The sequence below is a fragment of the Danio aesculapii genome, chromosome 3, assembly GCF_903798145.1.
Source record: "Danio aesculapii chromosome 3, fDanAes4.1, whole genome shotgun sequence".
NCBI lineage: Eukaryota > Metazoa > Chordata > Actinopteri > Cypriniformes > Danionidae > Danio > Danio aesculapii.
The window spans coordinates 50,099,794-50,122,287 of record NC_079437.1 but is presented as its reverse complement, the minus strand read 5'-3'; the positions used below and the strand labels follow the sequence as shown (position 1 = coordinate 50,122,287).

The following is a 22,494-nucleotide window of genomic DNA, read 5'->3' as shown; positions in this document are numbered from 1 at the left end:
GTTTATTTAACTGAATTTATCTTAATTTCATCACAATTTCGGTGCTGTAAAAGGAGCCTTATAAAATTGAAATTAGTCACATTAACCTTTCACAGGAAGTTTACCGTTGCCTGAAAAAAAACTAGCTGTGCATATAACCCATTACAGTCGGTTTCTCTGCAACATTTTATTTATGAGTCCCCTATAGTGACAAAGTCCTGTCTTTGTCTTGATGTTCACTTGGAAGCAGACAAAGATCCATTTTCCTGCTTGTTTGATGAGCAACAAGTATAAAAAAACGCACAAATGGCACAGGTTTGCAGAAAGGACAATACATGTGTTTCTTACAGCGCTAACACAAGAATACTGTACTAAACTCTTGTATTTTATGTTCAGTGCACTCATTCACCTCATGCAGTAACGCAAACCTTCCAAATGGAAACATGCCCTTGGTGAGGTTGTTCAGCCAAGCAAAACGAAGCCAATGTTTCAATGAACAACCATTCTCACTTTCCAGAACATGAAAACAAAAACATCACACAAATAGTTTTGTTCATTTTAATACTGTTGACGAGAAACAAGTCTAACCAATAACAATTTGGTGCAATAGCATTTGTCAATGAAGAAACATTACAAAACAGACATAACATATTATTGCATTTGAAGGTAGTCTGAGACAGTGTAACATGAAACATGAATCCATCAAAACCATTACACCAGTGTAAACTATTCATTCTTAAAAATGTTTTGTCGAAATATGTTCAAAAACCGTAGACTGAAAAAGTGTCCAAAGTAAATCAACCACAAGGAAAATACGTTCATGCTACACTGATATCTTTGTAGCACGTATAAAGTAAGAACAAAACATTTCACCACTTCTTTTTCAACCCAAGCTCATTCTGTTTACGTATCCCTATATACATTTCTGAAGAGCACCAAATACGTTCCAGGAGCTATGTTTCTTTGCAATTTTGTTTTCATGAATCCGCCACAGGGCGCTGTGTATGCTTTTTGAGATCTCAAATTTCCCTCGCAAGTGCCATTCGTGTCTGCTTTTTTCACCTGAATCCACCAGAGGCCGCTGTCGACTGACTAACTAACTGACCGATCGACTGGCCCACCCTCCTCCTTCCCTAACCTTAACCGATAGTGTTTTAAAAAGCACAGATTAACCCGACCACCCACTACCTGAAACCCAACCGCAGTGTTTTCAAAAGCAATCCAGAATTAATTGGTCAGTCCGCCACGGACACGCCAATTGACGAAAACAAATAAAATTTGTAGGAGGAGTGTTACACTGTATAACATGACATTTCCTGTTGCCAGTAGGTGGTGCTGTAACTGTAACTGGATATTGGCATGTGAACGTGTTCAGGTCAGGACTCTTATCAAACAGGTGGATTTTGAGGCAGATCAGACAATGCATGCCTGAGTTACTGTATAACAACTTCCTGTTTTATGGCAAAACATCAAAATTTGCGAAGCCGCCATGGACATGCCCTTCGGAGAAAACTCTTCACAATTATTAGTTAGGAATATCTGATTTCCTGTAGGTATTGGCATATCTGATGTGTGTGCCAATATTCGCACATGTGCGTGAAATGTAGCTCCAGGGTTACTCCATCAAATGTGCACAGGTGGCACTGTTGAGCCATTTTGCAACACTCACTTCCGAAACCTACAATCACTTTTGGTGCGTGTGCAGTTTCGTGAGTTTTCATGCATGTTTAGACTATAAAAAATGTAATTTATTTTTGAAAAGATGAATAAATGGAGCAATTTCAATAGGTCCTCGGTCTCTAAAAAAAAAAGCCCTCGCGGCAGCCGGGTTACCACCACATTTTCAGATTTTACCACATTTTCACACTGTTATATACTTGTTTATTTTATTTTTTGCATTTTGTTTTTATTTTACCTGCTTTCTGGAACTGTTCCGAACCCCATTGTCACGGTCAACTCCACTCTGCATCTCAAGTCCGCCGACGTACGTGGCAAGCTACTGGGCAAACTGGTAACAGCAGAAAAGCCGTCCATACAGAGGCGATAAAGGGAAAGCCGTCATACCACCCCATAGCATTAATTTTAAAGATGAAATGTAGCCATACGTTCCTCTGGCTAAATAATTTGCGATCTCCAGAAATATGTATATAGGGCTACATTTTCAGAATGAGCCTATGTTCCTTTTTTTATTTTACCTTTTTATAATTTTTTTTTCTCAGGGGCATTTAAACATTAACTTATATCCCTGATAAGAAATGATGCTGGAAAAATAATCAATAATAAAAAAAGAACTATTACGTTCGAAGTTTTAACCATAACACGACCAATACTTAACATTTCAAACATGCTCTGTTGTGAAGGAGGACAGTGTTGAACTGCTGGTTAAAGAGTAATCATGTCTGAGTTCCATTAAATTCATAACTCACCATGTGCTCAGTCTATGACGTCTGTGTTTGGTCATGTTTGCAGAACTATTGTCAGTATGTTGGGAATGTTCCCTACCTGTAGTGTCATTTCTGTAAACACATCACCACTATATACACTCAAATCACCACCACATACAAACATGACCCAATACCTACACCAGTGCTTTAAATATTCACTTATAAGCAGGGCTGGGCGATATGTACACATCGTATTTTCATAATGTATTGTTGCTGGCAGTAAAAAAAAAATATGAGGCAATGTTGTAAACTGATTCATAAGTCACAAAGATTTAATATAGTGATCATTAAAATATGAGGTCAAATTAAATGTCAATACTTTACCTTTGATCCTCAAATGTACTGTGTGTGTTCCCTATGAAAGTTTGTCTGCTTGCAAAAGCATTGACGTCAAAGTATTTCTATTGCAAAAAGTTTGCAAGCAACCATAAAAGCAGTGCATTTTTTCTCTCATCTGTTTTGCTTTAGAATAACCATGTCACTTTAAAAGCTTATGTAAGGGTTAGTTCACCCAAAAATTAAAACTTGCACACTATTTACCCCCTAAGTGATTTTAAACCTGTTTGAGTTTCTTTTTTTCTGTGAAGCATAAAAGAAGATATTTCGAAGAACATTACAATCCAGCAACCACTGAATTTTTAATAGTAAGATAAACAAATACAATGTAAGTCAATGGGTAAAGATTTCAACGACTTCAAACTAGGGCTGATAAATATTTCAGCAATAATATTGCAATGTGATCATTCACAATAGTCACACCGCGAATATATGCAAAGTTGAGTCTGGATTATAATTTATCATTTTGCTAAAGTTTTTTGAGGCCTGAGACTGCGTGAGGAGTTTATTCGTTTATTCGTGAGGAGTTTATTTTTCGTTTGTAATAAATTTTTATTGAATTATTTATAAAACAAAGACTATGCAGTATAAATTTACATTTGATTATTCAATTACTGTATATATGAATACTGTAATAAATAAATAAAATGCTGTTTATTTCATTTGTATCTTTCCCTTTATTGAATTTATCTATGCTTGTAGATTAATCTTAATCATCCCAGTCTAAAATGATCAATTCTTCCCATAAATACTGTCACTGTGGTGAAATTGTATTAATATCTCAGGATAAAAAAAAATTGCAATGTTCCATTTTTTCAATACCGTGCAGCCCTGCTTAAAACTATCTTCCTTGGTTTTCGACTAAAAAAAAAGAAACTCAAACAGATTTTTGACAAGTGAAGAGTGAGTAAATGATTACAATTTTCAGTTTTGGGTGAACTATCCCTTTAATTGTTTAAAAAACAAACCATGTATTGATATATTGAGTATATGTATCAAAATGATTAACATATATTGAGGTAAAAACCATGTGGACAGCATAACTTGATTCTTATTGGTTAATATGACACGTTAATATGTTTGTATGTGTAACATATATATAACACCTAAGTCTGGGAGATTAATCGAAAGTGATATTCATGTACATCTTGTCAGAAAAGTTCGACTCTAGTACACCTATACCTCATGCTTTCATATAGAGCAGCGTTAACAAGTCATAATTCACTGATAAGCTACACAAAAATAGTTTTTAGTATCAGATTTGATTTAATCATTTGAGAAAATCATTCTGTGACAGCTTTTTGTGTCTCTTCTGAGAAAACTATGGCTCTGTGTAGTAAATGCTAATGTGAAATGACCACAAAATGACATGCAAAATGGTTTTATCTGAAGCTACCTCTTCAGTACTTAAGTCGAGTGTTTGAAATAAATTCTTATGTGACATGATTCAGTATTAGTGTATTTATTTGTTACACTAAATTAATGAAAGCTGCGAAATCTTGTTTATGATGCAACACCGTAGATATTTACATTAGATGTCGCCTACACTATTGTTGTCTATTGGAAGGAATGTGTCAGGAATGTGTCTAATGGAAGGAGCCACCATTTTAGTTCAGGGTAGCGCTCCTTTGAAATGAATGTGGGACGAAGGTGCAGTGGAGGACTGGCCATCCGGAGCCATAGATATGTAAACAATATATATGATCAGGTGTTTTCACTGTGGTCAGTACGCAATTTTTTATTTTTTTTAATTATGAAAGTAAATCATTTTATCACTTTTCTGCAATGATGGATAAGCGACCATTGCCGACAGAGTATGTTTGTGTGCATGCAATATATTATCCTACCTCCCTTTAAAATTTGACCTAATCCGTGTCCTGAAACACACCCCCTCTCCCGCTTTCACTTTTAATTTTAATAAAGGGAGCGATTCATTTGTGAATAAATCTCCATTAAGAACGATTCGTGTGAACCATTGATACCCCTGCGTCCTAATGTGCATATCCACCTTTCTCTGATCTAAATGGTATATAACATTTGTAATATTCAACAATTCATGGTGGAAGGTATGCACATTGAGGCGCAGACACTGTTATGTTATCAGGCACCCTTATAAGTTACTTCAAAAACTAGCCGTTAATTTACTTAGCTGACAATAATACAACTTTCCGGCACCGCAACGTCTTGTTGTCATATTTCATTTACATTGTTTGCTAATTTTATTCAACAAAACTAGCATAAGCCTAGTATTTAGTGTGAGTTGGTGCTAGTTTGCCTTATGGTCAATGCAATAAGTGACTGTATTATCATCAATAACGTTACTTGTTTAGTGCGTAAGTTTGTAACATACAAAAACGTAAAAAAAAACGAAATCTTAGCTATGAAATGTTTTGCCTTTATCTTCTGATTACTACACATGTACGCAGTGCAAAAGATTAGCTTGACTAGTGCGGTTGAATGACTTTTGTCCTGGGAGCACTGTACAAATGTGGCAGCGGTATCGACGCATACTCAGGGTCCGTAAGTGATACTTAGTGTACATTTCTATGAATCGACACTATGGGGATTTCTTCTTCATGGATATTTGGAGTTTCCATGAGAGCGCCTTCTGACCTTCGTCTGAGATTTTACTAATGATTACACCATGCTTTCCTGACAAGATGTGCATGACAATCGCTGCATTTCTCAATTCGATTAATTGACCAGGCCTAATATTACCCAGCCCCGCTTTTAATTCCTTCATATTTCTTCCATCAATCCTTAAAAGGATAAATACTGTAACGGATGTAATACTATGTGGAATACTTCATGATGCGTGCAAATGCAGAGAATGCAAAAAAAAATACTTCCGTTTGGCATTGAGTGGTAGTTTACCACACTACTGAAATTAAAACCTATTTCTGTTTGTTTCCTTTTACTCCTTTAAAATAAGAGCTAAGCCACAGAACTGGAAATGTAAAGCACTAGAGGTCAACAGTTCATAGCAACAACTTCAAAGCCACTTGAAATCCTTCGTAAAAGAGAGAACAAGAGTAAATAAGACAGCACATGCTTTAGGGAATCATTATAGTGGAGATAAGACAAAATGGTCCATTATTCTGCCTTGAGACAGGGTCAGATCCACACCGCAGGTTAATACAGTGCATTGCTTCGATCTCTGCACTGTGTGTTCTGTGCCATACCGTGCAATTTATACAGCGACGGGCAACACAGTGCAATGAAAAAAAAAAAGTCACAGTATGTAACAGAGTGACCTCACAGAGAAACCAATGATGGTCCCTGGAGTAAACAACTCAAAATGTAATGTTTAAGCATCTTTTCTTAAGCCATAGTTCGTCCAAATATGACAATTCTGCCATAATTTACTCCCCCTAAGGTTATTCCATCCTTTATCAATTTCTTTGTTCTGTTGAACACAAATCTTTGGAGGATATCAGCAACCAAACTGATCTTGCCATTCTTTTACTGCCATAGTAAATGTAAATGGCTGTAAATGGGTGGCAATATCTGTTTGGTTACTGACATTCTTCAAAATATCTTGCTTTGTGCTCAGCAGAATAAAAAGAAGTAGGATTGGATCAACCTGAGGATAAGTAAATGGCGGAATTTTCATTTTTGGGGGGAAATATCCCTTTGTTTTAAAAGATTAGTCCACCCAAAAAAGAATATCTTGTTATTTTTTTTACTAACACCAATCCAGAGACATCTAGAGACATCATTCATCTTCAGAACACAACATAAGATATTTTAGATTAAATATGCTCACTTTCTTTACCTAGAGTGCCTTTACTGAACAAACCATGAACCTTTCTATCCACAGAGGATAAGGGAGCTCTCAGATTTCATCTAAAATATCTTAATTTATGCTTTTAAAGATGAAAAAAGATCTCAGGGGATTGAAATGACATCAGGGTGAGTTATTAATAACAGAATTTTCATTTTTAGGTGAACTAAGATTTAATATTCTACCAAATAAGACATTTCATTTACGTGATTAGGCTCAACCTAGTCAAATCTGAACTCTATTTTTTTGTTTTTTTAAGTGGAGTTAAAGACCTATATATAAGTGTTTCCAGCGTTCCTAAAAGCATCCCAGCGTATGCTCCCAAAACTAAAAAAAAATGAATTTGATAGTGTTCCTAAAGTAGTGTTTTCTAGCGTTACACGCGACCGACCTTTGCGTCGCCTATGGCACCCCACACATCAAACACAAACTCATCTGGAAAAGCAAAATCGCCCAGAGTCTCGTCCAAAGCTTCAGCAAACTCATCTGGGTTCTTTTTGTCCTTGCCGAGCTCCACCATTGTCGCAGCTGTGAAGAAATGTGAGGAGTTAGATAGGCTATTAAAAAAAACAAACATACAAAAACAAGAATATGCATGGAAACATACCAAGTTCACTGTCTCTGATGCCCATGTAGCTCTCCAGCAGATCATCAACTTTCTCAATGGCTTTTTCTTCAAAAGCTGATGGCTGAAACACAAAGAATGAATGAATATTATACATTCTCTTGCTTAAATGAAATTTATGGCTGGTCTGACCTGTGCAATGTACTCACTTTTACAGCTGTATGTTGTAGAAGTATTTTTCACCAATTGATTTTTATTATTATTATTATTATTATTATTATTATTATTATTATTATTTCTTCTCCTTTGTGATTTTTTAAAAGTACCACATACAAGCAATTAACAACCTCAGAGCTCATAACACAGGGGTGTCAAACTCGATTCGTGGAGGCCTGCAGCCCTGCAGAGTTTAGTTCCAACCCTGCTTCAACACTTCAAACAAGCCTAAACCACTCAATTAGTTTGATCAGGTGTGTTTAATTACAGTTGGAACTAAACTGTGCAAAGCTGTGGCCCTCCAGAAACTGAGTTTGATACCCATGTCATAAAAGTTCTGTCTTTAATTTTAAACAATAACTTATCATCCCAATGGAGAAAATTAACATTTTAAAATTCTAAAACCCAATTGTAGTGTTTATGCCGAGTTCAGACTGCATGATTTTAGCTCCAATTCTGTCTCGCGAACAGGTTTTGAGTAATCGCTGACAAACGCCTGAAATCACAGGTAAATCGGTGCTCGTTCACGCGAGTAACAATCACACAGTATAAACTATCAAGGACTCGATATGAGAGTATCGCCGATGATTCGCCGATGCCTGGGAGATATTTGGCATGCTAAATATCTGGAGATGTCGGCGATTCAAGTCATGCTGTGTGAAATGAGTTTTGACTGAAAATAACATTGGCGATCGCCTACAGCCAATGAGGGAGCAGCATTCACTAGCATGCATACCTGCAGGCCAGCGGGAGGTTGGGGGAAAAGTTAAAAGCGCTCATTTTTGGTTTATTTGGACACAAGAAACTGAGGAAAAACTAGTGTATATTTGGTGGGAGCATCCATGTCTGTTTGACATGTCATTGAGCAATATCACAAACGGGTAGAAAAAGAATAAAGTTGAGGAGAAATTGCTAATTCCCATCAAACCCAGGTGAGCAAATATGTGCATTTTTACCCCATTAAAGACTTCTTTCTCATTATGTAGTTAATAACAAAAAATATACTACGTGTTTTCGGTTGTGAGATGTAGTTTGGACAAAGTTGTCGGCGATTCTTCCAATTGTAAAGTCATGCAGTGTCAAACTCCCTGTCGCCGATCCATCTTGCAGTGTAAACAAAGCAGCAACGAAACACTAGCCCAGATAGTCATGCTGTGTGAAAACATCTGTGACACGATTATTTTGAAAATCATGCAGTCTGAACTTGGCATTAGTTTACTACTGATATGTGACCCAGGAAAAATAAAACAAAAACCCACAAAATCAGTCATAAGGGTTCATTTTATGATATTAGAATCAGAATCAGAAATCAGAAAGAGCTTTATTGCCAGGTATGTTCACACATACTAGGAATTTGTTTTCGTGACAGAGCTTCTACAGTGCAACAGCATTACAGAGACAGGACAAAAAACAGATAATAAATATATTTAAAAAAAATAGAAGTAAGTAGTGAGTGCAAATATACAGATTGACAAGTGTATGTACATGTTTATTACTATATACAATGTTATATGTGCAGCTGTTATGTGCAAATTGGCATGTAAAGTGTGTTGTTAAATAAGTGTATTTGTGTATAAAAGTGTATAGCAAGTAATGATGTTGGTTTCGCAATTATTATCATCAAGTGTTCATGAGATGGATTGCCTGAGGGAAGAAACTGTTTCTGTGTCGGGCTGTTCTGGTGCGCAGTGCTCTGTAGCGTCGACCAGAAGGTAAAAGTTCAAAGAGGCAGTGTGCTTGGGTGTGAGGGGTCCAGAGTGATTTTGGCAGCCCTTCTGCTCGCTCTGGATAAGTACAGTTCTTGGGGAGTAGGAAGGGTTGTACCAGTGATTCGCTCAGCAGTCCGAACTATTCGACGTAGTCTTTGGAGGTCGTATTTAGTAGCTGAGCTAAACCAGACAGTTATTGATGTGCAGATGACTGATTCAATGATGGAGGTGTAGAACTGTTTCAGCAGCTCCTTTGGGAGGTTAAACTTCCTCAGCTGATGAAGAAAGTACAGCCTCTGTTGAGCTTTTTTGACAATGGAGTCAATGTGAGTGTCCCACTTCAGGTCCTGAGAGATGGTGGTGCGCAGGAACCTGAATGACTCCACTGCTGCCACAATGCTGTCCATGATGCTCAGTGGGGGGAGAGCAGGGGGGTTTCTCCTGAAGTCCACTATCATCTCCACTGTTTTGAGCGTGTTGAGCTCCAGGTTGTTGTGACTGCACCAGACAGCCAACTCCTTAACCTCCTGTCTGAAAGCAGACTCGTCACCGTCCTGAATGAGGCCGATAAGTGTAGTGTCGTCTGCAAACTTCAAGAGCTTCACAGAGGAGTCTTTTAAAGTGCAGTCATTCGTGTACAGGGAGAAAAGCAGTGGGGAGAGGACACACCCCTGGGGGGCGCCAGTGCTGATTGTGCGGATACTAGATGAGAATTTTCCCAGCTTCACCAGCTGCTGCCTGTCCGTTAGGAAGCTGTTGATCCACTGACAGACAGAGGTGGGCACAGAGAGCTGAGTTAATTTGGGCAGGAGAAGTTTTGGGATGATAGTGTTAAACGCCAAGCTGAAGTCAACAAACAAGATCCTCACATAGGTCCCTGGTCTGTCTAGGTGTTGCAGAGCATAATGCAGTCCCATATTTACTGCATCACCCACAGACCTGTTTGCTCTGTAGGCAAACTGAAGAAAGTCCAGTGAGGGTTCAGTGTTGTCCTTCAGGTGGGCCAGCATCACTTTTTCAAAGGACTTCATGACCACAGATGTTAGTGCCACCGGTCTGTAGTCATTTAGTCCTTTAAGTTTGGGTTTCTTTGGGATGGGGATGATGGTAGAGCGTTTGAGGCAGGAGGGCACTTCACACAGCTCCAGTGATCTGTTGAAGATCAGGGTGAAGATGGGGGCCAGTTGGTCAGCACAGGATTTTAAACAGGCTGGTGTTATAAAATCTGGGCCTGGTGCTTTTTTCCTCTTCTGTTTCCGGAAGACCTGGGGCACCTCATCTTCGTTAAACTGTAGGGCAGGTATGAGGGAGGCGGGGGTGGTGGAGGTGTTAATGGTGGCGTGAAGAGCAGTTCAGAGTGGGTGTCGTGGGTTTTCTCAAACCGGCAGTAAAACTCATTCAGGTCGTTTGCAAGTCGTTCATTGTCTACAGTGCTGGGGGATGGTGTCTTGTAGTTTGTGATGTGTTTCAGACTTTTCCACACAGATGCTGAGTCGCTGGAAGAGAACTGACTCCTTAGTTTCTCAGAATAGTTCCTTTTTGCGGCTCTGATCTCCTTTTCCAGTGTGTATTTGACCTGCTTATACAAGGCCCTATCCCCATTCCTGTAAGCAACCTCCTTGGCCTGACGTAGCTGTCTGAGTTTTACAGTGAACCATGGTTTGTCATTGTTGTATGTGAGTTGAGTCCTGGTAGGAATGCACACGTCTTCACAGAAACTGATATAAGATGTTACAGTCTCTGTGAGTTCATCCAGATCATTTGCAGCAGCTTCAAAAAGACTCCAGTCAGTGAGGTCGAAACAGGGTTGTAGATCCTGCTCTGTTTCGTTAGTCCATCCTTTTACAGATCTTAATACAGGTTTGGCTGTTTTCAGTTTCTGCCTGTAGGTTGGAATGAGATGAATCAAACAATGGTCAGAGTGTCCCAAAGCTGCTCATTGGATGGAGCGGTATGCATCCTTTATTGTAGTACAACAGTGATCCAGTATATTTCTGTCTCTTGTGGGACATGTAACATGCTGTCTATATTTTGGCAGTTCACGGGACAGTTTTGCTTTGTTAAAGTCCCCGAGAATGATTAAAACAGAGTCCGGGTGTTGTTGCTCGATCACCGTGATCTGATCAGCTAGTTTCTGTATCGCCAGGCTTGCGTGTGCGAGCGGAGGAATGTAAACACTGACGAGGATGAACGAGCAGAACTCGCGCGGGGAGTAAAAAGGCTTACAGTTAATAAACAGTGCTTCGAGATCTGGACAGCACATCTTCTTTAAAACTGTTACATCTGTACACCACCTTTCATTGATGTAAAAGCACGTCCGGCCACAGCGTGATTTCCGCGTTGATTCTTCGTCGCGATCCGCTCTGAACAGCTGATAGCCCGGTAGGTGAAGCGCGTTGTCCGGTATGGTGTAGTTCAGCCAGGTTTCCGTGAAACACAGAGCAGCTGAATGCAGAAAATCCCTGTTTGTCTGAGAGAGCAGAATGAGTTCGTCTATTTTGTTGGGTAGAGAGCGGAGATTTGCTAGATGGATGCTAGGCAGCACAGTCCAAAATCCGCGCTGTCTGAGTTTCACCAGCGCGCCTGCACGCTTTCCTCGTCTGCGCGCTTGAAAGCGTTTGAGTAGCACCGCGGCTCCGCCGACTACAATGTCCAACAGAACATCAGATAAATCCAGGTATGGAAAAATATTCAGTGGTGTATGTGCCCGAATGTCCAACAATTCGTCTCTGGTGAAACTAATTGTAGGAATATGACTCGAGACAGGACAAACTAACAAAAACACAAACACTACTGCAGAGTACGACACGGAGGCTGCCATCGTCATCGGCGCCATCTTGGATAATCCAATTAATATTCATATATAATTTGAAAGTTGAATAAAAAAGCTTTCAATTTATTTTGTTATGATAGGACAATATTTGGCCGACAACTGATTGAAAATCTGCCTTTTTAAAAGCCCTAAATTTGTAAATTAGGCGCATAAACAAAGATAAACAAAAAATAAGTTTGCATTTAGAGTAGGTCTTCATGGAATATGAATATGGAATATTAGCAAGTTTGATATGGAAAACAAACTCCCGAAGACACGTCAGGTAAATCTTCAAATGGAATAGTGTGCTTTATAACGTCATTCACATCACCCTGGCTACGTTGTTTCTTAACAATAAAATGAAAATATGCTATAAGGAACTGCCTATTTTCATTTTGGTATTAACAGCTTAACAGACACGAACAATGTTAAGGCGTCCTGTAACTTCATATTTATATGTCCTTCATCTTCATATCATTATTAAAGTATAACATAAACTATGTTTATACAACACAGTAAATAAAGGCATTCAATCAGTCAAATATACAGAATCAGTGTTGGTTACATGAATTAATATATTAACTTATCTGCCCTCAGGCAAAACACGTTACCTGAGAACAAGTAATAGATTCAGGACCGAAGAGTCATTAAGCAGAGACAAGATTAATTAAATATCACATTTAACAACTATAGTGAGATGAGACCCAGCGGAAAATCCTTGATGAACTGTCCGATGTGCAATGCTCTCACCTGGGGAGGTGTGCTCAAAGCACTCGCTGACTGCCTGGAGCTCAGACATCTGCATATGCTGCAGTACATGCCAGAGTGTGTGTGTGGTCACGTGATGTGCGTTTTCAGTGGTGTAGTGTGGACTGAGATCTTTTCAAAAATGCCAGTGTGGACATAGATCGTTTTCATTTTAAAACTAAAATGTATTAGTGTAAACAGGACCTAAGACTGGTTTTGTGGTCCACATATGTTATAGCAGGATAAATGTGTATAGCTGAATAGCACAACACAGATGACGCGTTGCTGCTTTTGTTAAAATTGTAGTTTTGAAAACATCAAGAAATTATTAAAGCTTTAAACCAATCCATAATCTTGATGTATAGAGTTATGGTATAGCTGAATCATTTCCAATTTTTCTAAATTTCTTTTAGGATTTAAGAAAAAAATACATAGAAGTAAGCATGCCTAATTTTTTTCTTTAAAAATCTTTGACATCAATAGCTATGTTTTCATCCAAAAATGTGAATCAACTTTAAACGCAAAACTGGAACATTGCATAAAAGACAAGCCAATTAAGCAGCGTTTCCATTCAATGAGTCACTTCCTGATTAACTGTCGCCAAATAGCAACTGTAAAAAAGGGAATTTGCTTCAGTAGGAGAAGCTGCGTCAATCTTTTCTTTATTTAATAAATAACTTGCGCCTCAGAAGACAATGCCGACACGCAATTACACACAGTGGCGTTTGAAGGTGTCAGACGTGGACCACAAACACTCTTAATTCTGAGATCCTTAATAACATAATAACATTAATACTGAAATGGTTACGGCATTTTAGAATGATCAAAACAACACTTCAGATGTTTTACAATGTGCTCAGCCTGTCCATTCACACACATTTTTATCTTCATAAGATGTCTTATTACAAAATCACATGACTTTTTATTAAGTGTTTCCATCGCAGTGTATGTGCATCTTTTCTTATCGAATAAAAAGTTTATCCTACTCAGTTATGCGCATATTTTTTTATGCGCATTTTCAACATTTATGTGCATCTTGGCGTTTCCATCAACCATTTTTAGGTGGATGGAAACCACTAATGTCAATGCAAATTCTGAAAATTTTCTAGCCTCAAATTCTACATTCCCTGATATTTCCAGTTTTTCTATTATGTTGCAACAATGTTTTTATACCTCACAACACAATTCTCACCATATTGCTCACATACTTTTTAAATGATACTTTTTAAATTCATATTTGCCACAATTTATATAGAAAGCAGCTGTCATTTCAATGACTACTTCTATCAGACCTCTGTCCTTGAAATACACTACAATCCACTTTTATGCACTGTAAAACATATTGTAGTGTGCATCATATTGTAATTTAAACTAAAACGGTGTTAATCAGTTCATTCAATCTTACTAGCTCCTCTACAGTGGCTGGTCCTTTTGACCTCAGACGCAGAGTTCCTCTGCCCGTTCCTAACTGTGCAGAGCCAGACCTGCTTCCTGATCGCTGACTGATCATGTCTGAAAAAAAAAAAAATGTATTACAAAATAATCATATCAAATTCTCCGCAGAAGTAAACTTCACCAACAGGATACTGGAACAAACACTTACCAAATGCCTTCAAGGGTTCCACCATCTTCAGGAAAAACGTTTTCCCTTTAGGCAGCTCCTTCAGCATTTTGGCAACCTCATAATGGCGACAGCCAATGAGTATCTGCCCGTTGATTGACTCGATCATGTCACCCACATTGATAACTTGAATCTGATGAATAATGCTGCCTTCTCTTATTCTCTGCATAAGAAACAGATGGTTTTCAGATGACTGCAGCAGACACACCAGGAGATATGAGTGGTCAAGTTGAGGATAAATGTTTAAGAGGGGATTGTATTATTTTAAGAAAAAGAAAGAAAAAATATGCAGGAAAAATACAGTTTTAATCTAATGTGATTATTAAAAAAACATTATAAAATTATAATTTTAGGTTTTATAACGGTTTAACTAAAACATTTTTGCTGAATTGCCAGCAAATAACTACACTGTAAGTCTCTAATGCTTACCAAGATTGCATTTATTGGAAAAAAAATGCAATAAATAAAAGTACAGTACAGTAATAATGTAATTTTAAGTGTAATTTACTCCTATGAGTAAAATGTAAAAAAAATTGTATCATTACTCTAATAAACAAAAGAAACATTTATTATTATTATTGTTGTAGACATTTTTAAAAGTGTATTTTATTTAGATTAAACAATATTTTTTGGCATTTGGCTTTATTTTTTGTGTTCAATTTGAATGTGAATATCATAAAGGCATGGAAAATGGAACGGCAGTAAGCCAGAAGAACATTAGTGGTCGGACACATAATTTTTTGACCACTTCATGTATTGTTTTGGTGATTATCATTTTATAACTGATTTCATTTGATATCATTTTTATCTTAATTTGAATGATTTTTGTAGGTAAATTATCTGTTTAATAAGCATTCGAAAACAAAGCCTGCAACCATACTTCCGCGTCCAAAAGGCCAGAACTATTATTATTACTACTATTATCAAAAACATTTGCCAAGGTAATTCTAACAGGCTATACTGTATTTGTGTGGAAACTTTGAAACACTTTCTTTGAGTCTCTATGAACTCCAAATAAACAACAGCTATGGAACAGAAATCTTTTGAACATTAGACAATTATACTATTCCCCGTTGACCTTTTATAATGCATTCTTTCTGAAAGCTCCGATCATTCTTCTCACCTTAATAAAAGCATAGCCAGCTCCATTATCAGTGATGGTGAGCCCCAGTGCATCCTCTCCTTTAAAGACCTCCACCTCTTTCCTCTGGCCTTTCACATGAGCGAATATAAAGTCCTCCAGTCCGATCTGACCACCCAAAAGCTTGTCCATATCCACTTTGTGAGTGTTCAGTGTGCAAAACATCACCTGAGAACAAATGTAGGCATTTAGTCGGCTGTTCAACAAGGCTTGCTCTTATACAGGGTTGGCCAAATTTATTACAACTCTAGTATACTCTAATCATCAGCTAAAAATAGTTTTAACACAGGTTTCTTAGTGTCTTGGAAATGCTTCCAAAATTCTCTGTAAAAATGAATCTGTCTCGGTTTGTTCTATTTTTTCCCCCTTATGAGGCTGAGATCAGATCTCTATGTGGAGCAGAGGATGCGGTCAGATTCCTTGTGGATTATACATGCAAACTCACTGAATTATTACAAATAATAGCAAAATTAATATTTGCAATAGGAAATGTAAACTGCTATTTCCTATAGGGCTGCACAATATATTGAAAAGTAATCATTATTGGACGAATATTTGCATTATGCATATCACAGAGAGATGTGATAAGCCAAAATCATTTTATTGGCCAAGTATGTGTGTGTTCTGTGCATAGGTTGTTTATCCTACTTTGACCAATCAGATGGGGCCTCACTATTTTTAAACCCGCCTACCAGTAGTTGTTTTTATGCTGTTGGCTAAACCGGCCCAGGTAGAGCAGAGAGTGCCTCAGAACAAACTTGAAAATATTAATGGCAGAAGATGAAACTGCACATTGAATGGGTATGAGAATATCTGCAGAAAATTTCAATCATTCATAGACTTTTAAAGTCTAAATGTTTCAACATGACATTGAACAATGAACATTCATTCATTCATTTTCTTGGTTGCTTAGTCCCTTTATTAATCTGTGGTCACCATAGCGGAATGAACCGCCAACTTATCCAGCATTTGTTTTACGCAGCGGATGCACATCCAGCCACAACCCATCTCTGGGAAACATCCATACACACTCACTCACACTCATACACTTTGGACAATTTAGCCTATCCAATTCACCTGTACCACATGTCTTTGGACTGTGGGGGAAACCGGAGCACCCGGAGGAAACCCACGCGAACGCAGGAAGAACATGCAAACTCCACACAGAAACGCCAACTGACCCAGCCGAGGCTCGAACCAGCGACCTTCTTGCTGTGAGGCGACAGCACTACCTACTGCGCCCCTGCGTCGCCCCGACATAGAACATATTTTGATCTAATTAGATCTATCACAGGCTAAAAAAAAGAAGCTAAAAGACTATGATAGAACTACAAAACAGTGAACCATCTGCCTATATATATATATACAGTCAAACTATACACACAGTCAAGCCCTAAATTATTCATACGCTTGGCAAATTCTGACTTAAAGTAATTTTTATTGAACCAGCAATCAACAACCCAAAACACACAGCAAAACTGTTGAAAAAATAGTTTGCAGACAAAAACATTAACGTTTTGCAGTGGCCCAGCCAGAGTCCTGATCTGAGGGAGGGAGCTAAATATCAGGTTGATGGCAAGGAGAACCTCCAACATGAAAGAGTTGGAGCTCATCGCTAGGGATGAATGGCCAAAAATACCAATGGAGACCTGGAAATCTAGTCGGGAGAGTTTGATTGCTGTAACAGCCAATAAAGGTTTTTCTATTGATTATTGAAAAGGGTATGCATAATTTTGGACATTCTACTTTTTTTATTCAAATGTAAATTATATATATTTTATAATATATATTTATTTTTTTCCACAAGGATGGCTCTTGAACATCGCCTTATCCTTTGGGAAAACTCATTTTCAGTCAAAAAAAAAGCACTTGCTGGTAGAAAAAAAAGTTACTTTAAGTCAGAATTTGCCAGGGATATGAATACTTTCAGGCTTATAGCCTAAATAAATGCTAATAGCGAATAAAACTATTTTTAAAATATATTTTTCTATAGGCGGTGCCGTGGGTAGCGCTGTTCTTCCTGTGTTTGCGTGGGTTTCCTCCGGGTGTTCCGGTTTCCCCCACAAGTCCAAAGACATGCGCTGTAGGTGAATTGGGTAAGCTAAATTGTCTGTAGTGTATGTGTGTGAATGAGTGTTTATGGGTGTTTCCCAGTGATGGGTTGCAGCTGGAAGGGCATCCGCTGCGTAAAAACATATGCTGGATAAGCTGGCGGTTTATTCCGCTGTGGTGACCCCTGATTAATAAAGAAAAATGAATAAATAAATGGATATTTATCTAAGGAAATGTTATATTGTACAGAAATAGCATTATAAAAATAATCATAACAGCAATATTGCAAATTTTTCCAATATCGTGCAGCCCTAATTTAATCCTGACACACTACAGCAAAAATAACTGACTTTAAGCATTTTTAGCTCATAAAAATACTAGTGTTCTAATAATTATGGCCATTACTGTAATGCAAACAAACATAAACACTCCTCACCTCGGTTGGAGGAATCCCAAAGGCCTCTCCTATCTTAGCATAAAGCTCACGCACGTTACTGAAACCCTCGATGCGTCCCGTGGGGCTGCCATGAGCCAGCTGTGTGTGGAAGATCAGCCGTGGGCGCAAGCTGGTGGGTGGAGGTGGTAAACCCTCATGGGTGGCTCCTTCACCCAGGCCAACCCTGCCACCATCCAGACCATCCAACCCTGAGACATTTAGTCCAGCCCGGATGGGTTCAGCCTCCTCGTTCTCCACCAGCGGAGACGCCTTCTTTCTGCGTCCCAATCCAAGTGGCATTTTTGGGCGCTGCTGTCTTTAATGCAAAAGGTGAGTGCACAAGCTTTAATACTGTTCTTTATGTTCCCAAATCAAAGGAGAAAGTCTCTGGAGTTCAACCCATTCAAATCTCCAGATCTATAATACAAACAGAAACAAACTTAGATGAAAAAGCTTTAAAAATATGCAAGCTTGTTTTCGATATAAGATAAAAAAAATATTGTGGTAAAGTTTTATATTCGCACATTCGTCCATTTTAACGGTCCGTATCTTGTTTACTACACTAACTTGAATATTCAGTTTGAATATTCAGCACATATATAACAGCATTAGCACTATTTAATTGACTGTGAACAATGTTGTACTTTGAGAGTAATTGGCTGATAATATAATTTCCCTATTTAGAATTTGCAAATAATACTAATAATACTCTGAAATTTTATTATTAAGAAGGACGCCTGAATGTGTCAATATAAAAACTAAAAATGACATTTGAAATAGATAATTGCAACTTTTTATTATTACTTGAAACCTTTTAGAAATGCAAGCTTATATTTCACAACTGCAAATGTTTTTGTCCCCCCTTATAACCCAAGTCACAGAGGTAAAGCTGGTTTTATATTCGCACATTTGTTCAGTGACAACTTGTGACATGCTCATATATTGTTTACTATGGCTCTTTGAATATTCTGTCTAAAATTCGATCTGCAAGTATGACTTCGAAACAACATTAAAGCTGTAAGCAGAAATTAAAAGGACCTCACACCCGGGCTCACCGACACCTAGTGGCCTTACCATGCATTCACATGGGGCTTCAGCATCAACGCTTGACCGAGGGCATGTCTGAAATTGGTTGATCCTCATAGCAGTGTCAGCCAATGAAATTAGTCTGAGATTGGCTACTGTCTGAGCTGGGGTATTTGCATAAAGGGATCTGATTGGCTGACACTTCCGTTTAATTGAAAAGTTGAGAATTTCCCAAATTCTGCAGCAAGCAACGCCGCTGAAGCGGTGCCGACGGATCCACAATGCAGTTCGGCAACGCCTGACGTCACCCATTGAAAGAGAATGGGAAGCGTTGACGCTGACGCCCCATATGACTTAGGGAATTAGAATGACAGAAAACAGTGGACAATAATAATTTAACCTAATATATAAAACCTGACAAAAACACAGATTTATGCCAAACTTCCTTCTGTCAGCAGATGGTGCTATGACAGTGACTCAATATTGGAACATGAATTTTCAGACAGATCGGACATTGAGTTATAGGTACTTTCTCCTCTATGGCAAAACACTTAACTTTGTTAGTCCACCATAGACACTCCCTTCAACAAAAACTGTAGATCTTAACAATTTCACATCACAAAGGCCTTTGGATTACACTGACAAAAGTTGGATTCAATCTGATAAAATTTCTAGGAGGAGTTTGTTACAGTGTAAAACATAATTTCCTGTTTCCAGCAGGTGGTGCTATGATTGTAACTGGATATTGGCATGAAAACGTGTTCAGGTCAGGACTGTTATCAAACATGTGGATTTTGAGGCAGATCGAACAATGAATGCCTGAGTTATGACAACTTCTATAACAACCTCTTTCGTGGCGAAGCATCATAGTTTGTAAGGCCACCACGGACACACCCTTTGACTCTAGATTGTCGCATTTTAACATCGGCAAGGCATTTAGATGATAATAACCAATTTTGGTGTTGATCTGGAAAAATCTCTACAAATCCCGGAAATGCCAAAAACTGCACTTTTACAAAATATCTGACTTCCTGTTGGGTTTTGGAATTCTCTCCAAAAGACCTTTTTGTAGGTTTTGGCATTATTAATGTGTGTGGCAATTTTCGTATGTGAGCAATTCCAGCTTGATGGATGTGACATTTGCGGTAAAAACTCAAAACATAAACTCACAGAGAAAGTATACGTATATATTGAGAAAGAAAGAATATATTTTTCAAAACAACTAACCACAGTGTTATGGGAGCAGACCAATATCAATCTGTAAACACGTTTTGTATTTTAAATGAGAAAAATAAACATGCGTTATGGATGACCAAAAACGTTACCGAGTTTATAGTATACAACATTTTTGATGCTAATCAAAAGTATTACGAGTTGGCTCACTATAAAACAAAAATCGTTGATTTTATTTTATTTGACATTTTTTGTATTTACGAGGAAAAATCTTCGTTAAGGATTTGACCGATGTGAAATTGGCAATTTTGTGTCTTTGGTAAATCAAATATAATTGTTTGAAAACATTAACAGAGACATTTTTGAGTATTTTTAAAGTACTGTAAAATATATGCTTCACACAAAAAAAAAAAAAAAAAAAAAAAAAAAAAAAAAAAAAAAAAAAAAAAAAAAAAAAAAAAAAAAAAAAAAATCGCAGAAACGGTTTCGATATTTTGGCGAAAACTTTTTTTCATGGCAAGGTTGACATTTGCATGGAATTGCTCGTGTGCGTGTGAAACGTAGCTTAGGGGCCACTCTGTTAAAAGTGCATAGGTAGCGCTGTCAAGTCATTTTGCCACACCCACTTCCGAAACCTATAACAAACATAAATTTTCGCCACTTCTGGGCCACGTGCAAAGTTTTATGAGTTTTTGAGCATTTTAAAACCTCAAAAATGCAATTCAATCTAGAAAAGAAGACGAATAATAATAAGAAGAATAAACGGAGCAATTTCAATAGGGCATACGCACCATTAGCACTATTTATTTGACTGTAAACAATGTTGTATTTTGATAGTCATTGGCTGCTAATACAATTTCACTATTTAGATTTTGCAAAGAATACTTTTCAGAAATGTGTAAATGTGTGTATATAAAACCAATTTTACCTCAATGCCCAAGTCTGGCTGATTCCTTGTGATTCACTTTGTTCTCATAACCTTGAATTTACTTTACATCATGCAAGATTATGATTTTTCTTAGAAGTGCTAAAGGCACAACTATAAACTCAGAATTGATTATAAACTCAGAAGCAAATAAAGTCAGAATTTCAAGAAAAACAGACGTTTATAACTTAGTTGCAGAATATAAACTCACACTTCTGAGAAGGAAAGTCCACAGTGTAATCTGAAAATGTACAATTCACAACAAACAAGCTTCAACATAAGAGGATATTATAGCCTAAATCTATTACACACCGGCCTCATGCAAACAAATGCAAGGATCATTTAACAAGCAAAAAAAGTAAAATATATATATATATATATATATATATATATATATATATATATATATATATATATATATATATATATATATATATATTTATTTCAAAGATTTTTTTTTAATTATGCATTAATGTCCATACATTTTTTATTTATTTTTTGATCCCATAAAGAATCCATATATATTAACAATATGTTTACATTTATATGAGATCCCTGTCATATTTTTTTCATGCATTAATCACAAAAGAAACAGTAGTACATACAAGCTAAAACAAACACTATTTAATATAACCTTAAAATGAATTTTAAGTGGCTTTTGGCAATAAAGTAGCAACAATGCACTAATTTCCATACATCTAATAACTAATTATGGCTCTGCCTTGTTTATTTACATAACGTTACATTAGTCATCCATTAAACAAACCTCGAACTAGTAAACAACAACCTAACTACAAGATGAATTCAACTCAAACACTTAAACTCACCATTGAAAAAAGTGCTTTCGTGAAATAAAAATTTAAGGGTTAAAGCATCCTGGCATGTTTCTATTCATAGACTGAAGCTAAGGTTAGCACGTTAGCATCCTGTAGACATCACGACACTTACCAAACTAACACTGGCAAGGAGAAAACCATGAACCGCTGGACGCCGAGCTTATAGTAAGTTCATTACAGGGGATGCTTGTTGAGGAGTGTTAATGCAGGAGTTTAGGGAGTGTTGTAGAGTGTGTGATGAGGGCGGACATCACATCACTCAACAGAGCACACACTTCTTCCTCTATTGACACACTGAACAACAGCGCAGCTAAAACAGGCGCGCACCCGCTGCTGCCGCCTACAGCACAGACAGAGGTTATAAACTTCACAATGTTATGGATGAAACTCATTTTATGAATGTAAATATTGCATTTTCTAACAAAAAAAAAATAGCTAAATTAAGCAAAAAATAGTTCTTTCTTTATGCATAAAAGACAATTAACAAAATAATGATCAACATTTTTATATAATTTGCTTGCATATTAATTTTGCTGCTGTACTATCTGCATGACATCACAAATAGTTCAGCACACAGTTCATAAGTTTTTTTTTTTTTTTTTTTTTACAATTTGTACAATTTTCAATTAGTTTGAAATTAAATTTGCTTAATCATACTATTTTCACTGTATTTTGTATCCCCATTGTCCCTA

General features: G+C 37.3%; 1 protein-coding gene across 2 annotated transcripts; it reads right to left on the bottom strand.

Annotated features, from left to right (window-relative positions):
• Positions 1 to 523: 523 nt before the first annotated feature.
• On the bottom strand, positions 524 to 22,078 carry gipc1 (GIPC PDZ domain containing family, member 1). 2 transcript variants are annotated; one of them, XM_056454188.1, is made up of 7 exons: positions 21,915 to 22,078; positions 17,843 to 18,259; positions 15,337 to 15,522; positions 14,196 to 14,376; positions 13,998 to 14,104; positions 7,151 to 7,232; positions 524 to 7,071 (listed from the first exon to the last, which is right to left on the bottom strand). In XM_056454188.1, the coding sequence occupies exons 2-7, from the start codon at positions 18,140 to 18,142 to the stop codon at positions 6,920 to 6,922; spliced, it is 1,008 nt and encodes a 335-aa protein (XP_056310163.1). In that variant the 5' UTR covers positions 18,143 to 18,259; positions 21,915 to 22,078; the 3' UTR covers positions 524 to 6,919. The 2 variants fall into 2 exon arrangements, with proteins under 2 accessions (XP_056310163.1, XP_056310164.1); XM_056454189.1 differs by having other exon boundaries at positions 17,843 to 18,158.
• Positions 22,079 to 22,494: the final 416 nt, after the last annotated feature.

Excerpts from the sequence above, each read along its gene's own strand:
- gipc1 (XM_056454188.1), bottom strand. The coding sequence starts at position 18,142 with ATGCCACTTGGATTGGGACGCAGAAAGAAGGCGTCTCCGCTGGTGGAG. Across the intron at positions 15,523-17,842 it reads TTGGGATTCCTCCAACCGAG|GTGATGTTTTGCACACTGAA; the intron begins GTGAGGAGTGTT and ends ATTTGTTCTCAG. Across the intron at positions 14,105-14,195 it reads GGAACCCTTGAAGGCATTTG|ACATGATCAGTCAGCGATCA; the intron begins GTAAGTGTTTGT and ends TTTTTTTTTCAG.